The sequence below is a fragment of the Uranotaenia lowii genome, chromosome 1 (assembly GCF_029784155.1).
Source record: "Uranotaenia lowii strain MFRU-FL chromosome 1, ASM2978415v1, whole genome shotgun sequence".
Classification (NCBI taxonomy): Eukaryota; Metazoa; Arthropoda; class Insecta; order Diptera; family Culicidae; genus Uranotaenia; species Uranotaenia lowii.
In genome coordinates, this window is record NC_073691.1 from 115,282,862 (window position 1) to 115,292,939 (window position 10,078).

The 10,078-nt window shown below is 42.6% G+C and overlaps 1 protein-coding gene and 1 long non-coding RNA gene across 2 annotated transcripts; both read left to right on the forward strand.

Annotated features, from left to right (window-relative positions):
* The first annotated feature begins 570 nt into the window (after positions 1 to 570).
* Positions 571 to 2,851, forward strand: LOC129740192 (uncharacterized). The gene is made up of 4 exons (XR_008736139.1): positions 571 to 1,615; positions 1,715 to 2,245; positions 2,309 to 2,529; positions 2,592 to 2,851. It is a non-coding gene; the product is annotated as an uncharacterized LOC129740192 (long non-coding RNA).
* Positions 2,852 to 4,090: 1,239 nt separating this feature from the next.
* LOC129737844 (uncharacterized) lies at positions 4,091 to 10,078 on the forward strand. Its single transcript, XM_055729004.1, has 2 exons — positions 4,091 to 8,933; positions 9,390 to 10,078. The coding sequence occupies exons 1-2, from the start codon at positions 4,091 to 4,093 to the stop codon at positions 10,076 to 10,078; spliced, it is 5,532 nt and encodes a 1,843-aa protein (XP_055584979.1).

Consider the following 10,078-nt stretch of genomic DNA (forward strand, 5'->3'; position numbering starts at 1 on the left):
TGCCATCCTTTCAAATTTTTTTTTTGTTTAGGTTTTGCCACCCAACAATGCTTTTTTTTTATAATTTAGGGTACTGTCACACTATTGATTTTCGTATGGGTACTGCCACCCAATATTTTGTTTAATTCAGGGGTTCTGTCACCCTATACTTTTTTCTGCCTGGGTACTGCCACCCAGCATTTTCCATTTTCATTCTTGGGTACTGCCACCCATTATCAATTTTTTTTTGTTCGCTCGGGTACTGCCACCCAGCAACTTTTAATTACGTCTCTGGGTACTGCCACCCAATTACACTTTATAGCCACAATAATATCATACATTATATTTACTACCATCGTTCTCAATTTCGGCGTTTCGAATTCACTTTATACTCACCCATGTTTTGAAGTTTTCATCCTTATTTAGGATACCTTGTTCCAGGGAGCGTAAACCACGCCATTGTCGTAGCTACAATCTCAGATTTCACATTTGCGTCTCCCGGATGGAGAAAGCATCACTTCGGTCTAAAACTCGTTCAAAGACTGACTCGACCAACCGTCATCCAGCTCCCACCAATTTTTCCATCCACGATTTACTAAAGTAGTAGTGATACTTTGTGCTGTTTCTACGAGCTCACTACTACAAACAATATTATAGCGCCAGCACTAAATTTTACTTCGGAAGTCCGGACTTCCGATCCCGAACTTACTTCCGAACTTTTGACAGTTGTGTTTAAAAAAAAAACAGTGTATTATATGCAACGTTGCCACACATAAATTTGTATCCACCAGATTATCTCTACATACATTAAGCGGGCCACAGACTACACAACATTATGTGAATTTGAAAACAGAAAATTTCTTGGCGCACGCTTAAATAAAACGACTCAATATGTTTTCGTCGGAAGTCAGCCATGATGCCAGTTCACCAACGACGTTTATAAAATTTTTATCTAAACGCACAATATACATTCCGCCAATCATAGCAGTAGTTTCATTGCCACAGTTCATTCACATTCTCATCCGCCGTCCAAGTATGCGTTGTTCAAAGCATACACATTTTTTGCCAACAAGGAATGATAAGTCTGTTCATTGATTTTATACTATAGCATCTATCTACCACACCTGGCAGCCCAGCCCATCAAAAAGAAAACGTCAAAAAGAGCGAGTCGAGCATTTTTTTGTTTTGATTTGGTTATTTATTGTTTTGTGCCGATGCAACTCCGCAGGAAAAGAGATTATTTACCGGATTTACCCGTTTTTTTCTTGTCGGTCGCGTTTCGGAGGACAACAAAGTATCTGCAGCAGCGGCAAAAAGTAAGGTGCGAATCAAAAAGTACGTCGGATACTTTTTCGCAAGCAGCAAAATCTGTTTTGATCCTGTTAAAACAATGGCCTGTACGAGTTCACCAGCTGTCGACCGCTAGTAACAGTTCCGTGGTTGTGGCCTGAGCTGGAGAGCATCGGGAACATGCATCTATTGGAATCGGGGCCTGCATCAAGCGAAAAAAAACTTGATCTTCCAGATTCTGCTACGGGAACTTTTCGAGTTTGTACCATCAGCGAGTTTTATTCATTGGCATGGTTTAGCAACACGTAGACATTGCGCTTGTTGCACTACCGACCGGGGGATGACGGTAAGTCTACACAAATTTAGTAGAAGAGAATATTCTGTCAATATTTGACAAATCCAAGCCAAGTTATTTACTCAATTTGTATTTAAATTCTCCCCACAGACCGGAATCTCGGAACAGCAAAAAAAAAAATCATTACCCAGACTACCTATTACTTTCTGAGGAGCACCAGCAACATGTTCTGATGATCGTCAACCAGGTGAAGCTGACATTATCTAAAATGCATGGGGGTGAGTTTTCTTTAAATATTTTATTTTTACTCCAGAAATATAATCCCTTCTTTCGATCACAGGCAGCAGCTACGGTCGGACCAGGTAATGATTTTTCCGTTTTTCAAGTACCGCACATCTACGAGACATTGGCTGGCACACGTGGGTCAGAACAATATCGCTCCGATTGCATCGGTTGCTCTGTGATCCAACATTGTTTAAAAAACGACTGTAACAACATGAGCAACATATAACACCCCACCTGCTGTATCTGACGCTTAGCCATCATTTGAAAATGCTGACAATCGATCCATCTTCATAGTGACGGTATCACATAAAGGTTTTATTTGAACCAATATATCCTGTCTATTAAACACCGGGATTAATTTTGGCTGCTGGAAGTAAATCGAAGCGATTGTTTCAGGTAAAGCATATCGATTAATTTACTTATTGGAATAATTATTAAACAGCTATGTTATTTTTTTAGGTGGCATCAACCAAAAAAGTGTGATCAGAAGTACCACTAGATCTTGTAAATGCGCAATCTGCGCATGATTCCTGTATGGAACATTTTACGGATCATTGGTTCGAAAATCATAACTCTCGAACCATGAGATTAAGAAGTTTTCCATTGATTCTCGGGATCGTGCACCGTACAAACGGCACCACACCAGTAGCAAAACTGTTGGCGTAACTACGAAAAACAAGGTACTGAATTTGATTGCTCAATAAGAATCCAAAATGATAATATCTTCTTTTACCCCTTCTAGTTGCCATGCGACTAAACATAAAACCGATGACGAGGAATGACAACTGGTAATTTCAAAGGAGGAGTCGAGCTGTGGCGTTTTGCTGCTGAATCCAGCAACTTGTACACCAACAATGCCAGTCTGCCAACATTCAGAGATGTAGGCTGTCTATTTCACTATTGACAGTATTTCAGTTTTTTTTATTTCGAAATTAATAACTACCGAAGCTTAAAACCCCTGATAAAATGAGGAAAAATTAATAGTCCATTTCCAATCGCTTGTTGCCGATTAAGTTGAAAATTCATGATAAGTAATGTTGCGAAGGGATCTGAAATATTGATAATAAAATAATCTATCATTGTTCTGGCATCACTGAGCCGGACAACTGTATCAGAGATGTTAAAATCGCGAGTCTACATACTCGCACTTTGCCCTTCTTTGCAGAACGATTTTATTTCGTTAAACTCAATCTGCAATGATGCTATCTAAAGTTCTACTCGGAAAGCATCAGGAAGCAAGCTTCGGGTAAACTCGGCAGGAGTAAACAGCAATCGGGGGGGAAACATCAGCGAAGCAAACGAACAGTTCTGCGAATTAAAAAAAAATCGTTTTCGTTCGGCAGCCGAACACATCAATCGGACAACGCATGGGGGCGTGGCTTAAATTGATAGATACAAGGGAACGGGAAACGAGCGAGAGAAGGGTGCGAGGAATGTTAACTCGGTCCGTCGGGCAACGATCGCTCGTGAGCATTCGTGTACGGTAAGCTTCGTTCTGTTGTTTCGTTGGTATGATTTTATTCCTGCGAGGCATGGGAAACATCAATTCGGAAATGTTCTCTTCGTTTTGTGTGCAATCGCGTCATTTTGGAACGAAGATAAAATCAATCTGCACACAACAAGTTAAACTCGGAAAAAATCAGCCGAATGATTCTTTCCGAAGCGAGTCTACACACCGCTGAACTGTATCTGATGATTGCGATCATTGTCATTGTTCTGATGCCGAACCTGTCAGATTGATCGAGAAGCAAGACTGAAAACAGGAAGTTTAAAGAACACTATTCGAAAGGCAGAAGTGAAGTGAATATTTTCCCAGTTGAATTATATAATTAAAATCCCTATTTTGTGAGTATTATATCATTTATTGTACGAGGTTAAAAACTACATAAAACTTTCTTAGGCTTAGAGTTTGGATTACTCAAAACGAAGGCAGGATTTAGTTTAGAGGCGACAGAAAGATTTAAAGGTTAGTTGTACATGTGCCTAGAAAAACTCTGTACTACTTTGTAATAATCATATAATCAAATCAGGTTCTCGAAAACACTGTCCCGGACGCCTAGATTACAAAATACCTCTCGAACAGATGAGAGCGAGACAATAATGTAGGTATTCAATCTTATAAGCCTGAAATGCGATAATTGAAATACAACTTCTTTTTAGCTTTGAGCTACTGTCATAAAAATTGCTACAAAGAATCTCGCTGATCTATCCGAACAATCTCAAAGATTATTCCGTTGAATAATGGAATCTACTGAGCCGGGAGGTATACCCAAAGATACCGAAGATGGTCATGATTGTCGGAAATGTAACCAACTGAATTCAGTTGAAAAAGAGATGGTCGCCTGCGATTCATGTTCCGGATGGTGGCATTTGGCATGTGCCAATGTATCGCCTGGTGTTTCCAAACGTCCTTGGGATTGTGAGGATTGTGTGAAGCTGAAGAGCCTACCACTGACTGTAACTAAGCTTACTTTGGCGAGGAACAACGGAACGAAAAAAAAGGAAACGAAAAAGGAAGTCCAAAAGTCTAAAACCGATCCTCGTAACACTATCGGCAAAATAGCTGGAGCGATAAAAGTACGAACTGCTGGTGGATCTATGAAATTGAAACCATCGAGCGACTCATGTTCGACCGCTGAGTCTAAGACGTCGGAGTGTGCTAAGGAGGCAGAAAATAAAGCGGTAATGCTGAAAGACACTTGGTCTCCTTCGAGCGACAACACTGTCAAACAAATCCCAAACAGCCAACGAAAACCATCGAGATCCGAAAAGTCGATCAAATCCAACGCCTCATCCTGTGCCCGGATGCAGCTTAAACTTCTACAAGAGGATAAAGAATTAGAAGATCGGAAATTAATGGAAAAGCGAAGAAATTTGGAAGAGGAAAAAGTTTTACGAGAAAAGGAGCGTGAACTGCGAGAAGAAGAGCTCAAGATTCAGGAAAAGTACTTACAGAAGAAAAGAGAACTTGAAGAAATAGTCGAAAGTGAAAATTCTATGAGTTCCGTATCCGTGTCCTGCAAAAGTAAAATGGCAGAAGAATGGATCAATAAGCAACGAAAATCGAACCAGACTATTCCAAATATTTCTGATGAATTAGAGTCTGACCACTTGGAATCAGACAACGAGGGTATGGGCAACAATCGCAGTCATCAAGAGCGGAATTTCAATCGTGGCCAATTATTACCAGTCAAAAATATGGATCCATTCAAGCCTGAAAAGAATTTTGGGCCAACGTTTGAACAATCCGCTGCAAGGCAAATATGGCCAAAGACACTCCCATCATTTTCCGGTGATCCCGAGGAGTGGCCAATCTTCTTAAATAGCTTCGAGGACTCCAACAGAGCCTGCGGATTTTCGAACGTGGAAAATTTGATGCGGTTAAGGGAATGCTTGCGGGGTGCCGCAAAAGATGCCGTGGCCACCAAACTGATGTTCCCGGAAAGCGTCCCCGTTATTATGGAAACTTTAAAGCGAATGTATGGGAGACCAGAGCTCATAGTGAAAACCATGTTAGCAAAGGTTCGGAGATTAGAAGCGCCGAAACCAGAGCGCCTGGATAGTTTGATTCGTTTCGGGACGTCAGTCGAACAACTTTGCGATCATCTAAAAGCTGCAAACCTTCGAAATCATTTCTCGAATCCGTCACTTTTAGCGGAACTGGTTGAGAAGCTACCGACCTCCAATCAAATAGAGTGGGTACGTTTCAAACGAAGTTTTGACGATCCAACGTTAATGGAATTTGGTCAATTTATGAAAGAACTTGTGATCGATGCTTGCGAAGTGACTACCGTTACTACCCTGAAGCATGACAATAGAAGTGAAAAAATGAAACCTAGAGAAAGGGGTCATTTGAATACGCACATTCAAACATCTGAAGAGTCACGAACGCAACACTGCGAAAAGAAGCCTTGCCTGGTCTGTGGGATGACCAATCATCGTCTGCGTAATTGCGAAAGGTTTAAAAAGTTGAGTCTGGAAGCGAGATTAAAGGTGGTCGAGCAATGGAAGTTGTGCGAAACTTGTCTCTACGACCATGGAAAGTGGAAATGTCGGTCGAGGTATTATTGTACAGTCGATAACTGCAAAAGAAAACATCATTACCTCCTTCATCCTGAAAATCGCCCAATAACAGCAACGACTGCGTTTTGCAATACCCACAGAGATGTCAATGCCTCAGTTCTACTAAGAATTATTCCAATCCTCTTGCGCAACGCAGATCGAGTAGTCGAGACATTCGGATTTATTGATGAAGGTTCGTCTCTGACCCTGATGGATTCAGAGTTAGCTGATTTCCTTAGATTGGAGGGATCAACAGAGCCATTACAATTAAGATGGACCTCAAACATCGTGCGTGATGAAAATTATTCGAAGCGTGTTAAAGTCGCCATTGCCGGAAGAGAATTTTCGAATAAGTACCATTTCATAGTAGCTCGTACAATTGCGAACCTTGATTTACCAGAGCAAAATCTACCGTACGAGAATCTGGTTGGAAAGTATGGGCACTTACAGAATATAGAAGTGTCTCCATATGTGAGAGCGAAGCCACAAATCCTTATTGGTTTGGATAACCTAGAAATGTTCGCACCTTTAGAGAGCCGTATAGGACATCGAGGACAACCAATCGCCGTAAGATCAGTACTAGGATGGTCGGTTTACGGACCTATCAGCTCCGGTTCTCAACACGGTGGCAGAGTTAACGTTCACTCTTGTAACTGTAACGCAGATTTTGAACTTACAGACCTAGTGCGCCAACAGTTCGTACTCGAAGAAAACATAACGTTTCATGGCACACTCCCACGATCAAAGGAAGATACTCGTGCTCTTGAAATCCTAGATCGAACGACCACTTTCAAAAATGGAAGATACGAAACAGGACTTCTTTGGAAGAAAGAAGAAATACGCTTCCCTGACAGCCGGCAAATGGCGATGAGTCGCCTGAAAGGATTTGAAGGCAAGCTGACGAAAAACCCAGATCTCCGATCTAATGTCCACGAGCAGATCAAAGAATATATACGCAAAGGCTATGCACACAAGACAACGGAACTTGAGCTAACGGAAGTGCCATCCGAACGAGTGTGGTATTTGCCACTGAACATTGTTAGCAACGCGAAAAAACCCAACAAAAAGAGGTTGATTTGGGATGCAGCAGCAATAGCTAATGGAGTTTCATTGAATTCAGTACTGCTTAAGGGCCCAGATCTCCTTGTCAATTTACCGTCTGTCATCTACAAATTTAGAGAAAAGATCGTGGGCTTTGGAGGCGACGTGAAAGAAATGTTTCACCAGGTTCGCATTAGGTCCGAGGACAAACATGCTCAGCGCTTTCTATTCCGGTTCGATCCTGAACACCCACCCGATGTTTACACGATGGATGTCATGATTTTTGGGGCCGCCTGCTCACCATGTGCTGCTTTATATGTCATGCAACTGAACGCCGACAACTGTCAAAAATATTACCCTGAGGCAACAAATGCTATCAAGAGCAATACTTACATGGACGACTATTTCGATAGCGCGGACACGCCGGAAGAAGCCGCTAACAGAGCAATGCAAGTCAAATTAGCTCTTGAGCGAGGTGGCTTCGAAATGAAAAATTGGGTGAGTAATAGCAAATGTGTCCTATCAAAGTTGGGTGAAATAGTTACCCCGGAAATAGTTCCTCTTCCGAATGATGAAGCAGGCCATTCTGAGCGCGTTTTGGGTATAACGTGGGACCCAGTAAAAGACAGATTTTCTTTCCCTATCCAATTCTCCGGGGAATTGACTCGATATATCGAGACCAGCGAGAGGCCCACTAAAAGAACAGCCCTTCGTTGCCTGATGAGCCTTTTTGACCCTCTGGGTTTACTGTCCCCTTATATGATACACGGAAAAATAATCATGCAAGATCTCTGGCGAAGCGGTGTTCAGTGGGATGAACAAATGCGCGATGCAGAATTTGAGAAATGGACTCGATGGACTCGCTTACTTAGAAAGGTGGACGAACTTACAATTCCACGACACTATTTTGGTGGAATAGCAGTCAACGACACCATTCAACTGCATATTTTCACGGACGCCAGTGAGTATGGCTACGGATGTGCAGCTTATTTCCGGATTTCCAATGGAGCTCGTGTCGTCGTAAACCTAGTGCGCGGAGTATCGAAAGTAGCTCCATTGAAACATCTATCTATCCCTCGAATGGAACTCCAGGCAGCAGTATGCGGTGCTCGATTGATGGCCAACGTTTGCGATGGACATTCGATCGAGATAAAAGAAAGATTCATCTGGACGGACTCAACCACTGTGCTTAGCTGGATAAAAGCAGATCAACGAAAGTATAAACAGTTTGTTGCTGTGCGTATCGGTCTGATACTATCGCTTTCCGAACCGGGAAATTGGCGTTGGGTACCGACCAAAGAAAATATAGCCGATTGCCTGACTAAATGGGGGAAAGATACGGAACCTGAATCGAACGGACGTTGGTTTATGGGACCTTCATTCTTGTACGAGAATCCGGAGATTTGGCCGAAACAACGATGTCATCGAGAAGATCCAACAGAAGAACGAAAGGTCCATGTTCTTCTACATCTTCCGCAATTTTCCTCGCCCTTGATAGACCCCGCTCGTATCTCTAAATGGAATGTTCTAGTGCGAACCATAGCAACTGTGCTCCGATTTATATCAAATTGTCAACGGAGAGTTAAAGGTTTGCCAATCGAATCCGTGCTGACCGAAGATAAAATGAAAAAGCTCGTCAAACGATTCGTTCCCTCAGTTGTTGTACCGTTGAAACAAACTGAGTACAGTCGAGCAGAAACCGTATTGTGGCGTATCGTCCAAGTGGAATCATTTCCTGACGAAGTTGAAATTCTTACGAAAAATCGTAATCTGCCCATGGCGAAATGGGCGAGAATCGAAAAATCTAGTCCCCTCCATAAATTCTGCCCATTTTCCGACGAATATGGGGTGGTTAGAGTCGAAGGAAGAACTGCTAACGCCAAATATGCCAGCTTCGATGCACGTTTCCCGATTATTCTGAACCGAAATCATATTATCACTCAACGACTTCTGGAACATCATCATTCAACATTCGGTCATGGTAATAGAGAGACCATATTCAACGAGCTTCGTCAGCGATTTGAAATAAGTAAGCTACGTACAGCTATCGATAGAGTTGCAAAAGGATGTCAGCGATGTAAAATAAGGAAATGTGAACCACGAGCGCCTCGAATGGCACCACTACCGCAGGAACGTTTAACCCCTTACATCAGGCCGTTCAAATATGTTGGGATAGATTATTTGGGGCCGATTGAGGTGACTGTAGGTAGAAGAAGAGAGAAAAGATATATAGCAGTATTTACTTGTCTTGTTGTACGAGCTGTACACCTTGAGTTAGCATACAGTCTCTCAAAAGATTCGTGCATTATGGCAATTAGAAGATTTGTACAAAAAAGAGGTCCACCTCTTGAGATTTTTTCAGACAATGGAACCAACTTTGTTGGTTCAAATCGAGAATTGTTAGAACAGGTTAAGCATTTACATGAATATTGCGCAGACACGTTTACCAACGCACGCACCAGCTGGCACTTCAACCCTCCCGCAACCCCCCACATGGGGGGAGTTTGGGAGCGGATGGTGCGAAGCGTCAAATCGGGTTTAGAAGCGCTCGACGATGGGAGAAAATTGAACGACGAAACATTAATAACTGCTTTAGCCGAAACAGAAGCGCTGATTAATTCTCGACCACTCACCTATATGCCTCAGGATTCCACTGAAGCCCTTACACCCAATCATTTTATTCGAGGATGCTCGTCGCAGGACCATGATCCTCAACGTGGTTCCATCTGCCTAGGAGAAGCGCTAAAGAGTAGTTATTTGAGATCCTTGTATCTGGCGAACGAAGCCTGGGCCCGATGGTTAAAAGAATACTTCCCTACACTCAACCGACGTCCTAAATGGTTCGAAGAAGCGGATCCTATAAAAATCGGAGACTTAGTTTACCTGGCCGAAGGTCCTCGGAGAACATGGGTGAGAGGAAGAGTAATAGAGTTACTCCCGAATCGTGACGGAAGGATACGAAGAGTTGTCGTACAAACAGCATCAGGAAAGCTGAAAAGGGCGGTGGCGAATTTGGCAGTGATGGAGATAAAGGATAGTGAACCTGGTTCCTATCAGGACGAGCTGGAACCTGCTTCACGGGGCGGAGGATGTTCTGGCATCACTGAGCCGGACAACTGTATCTGA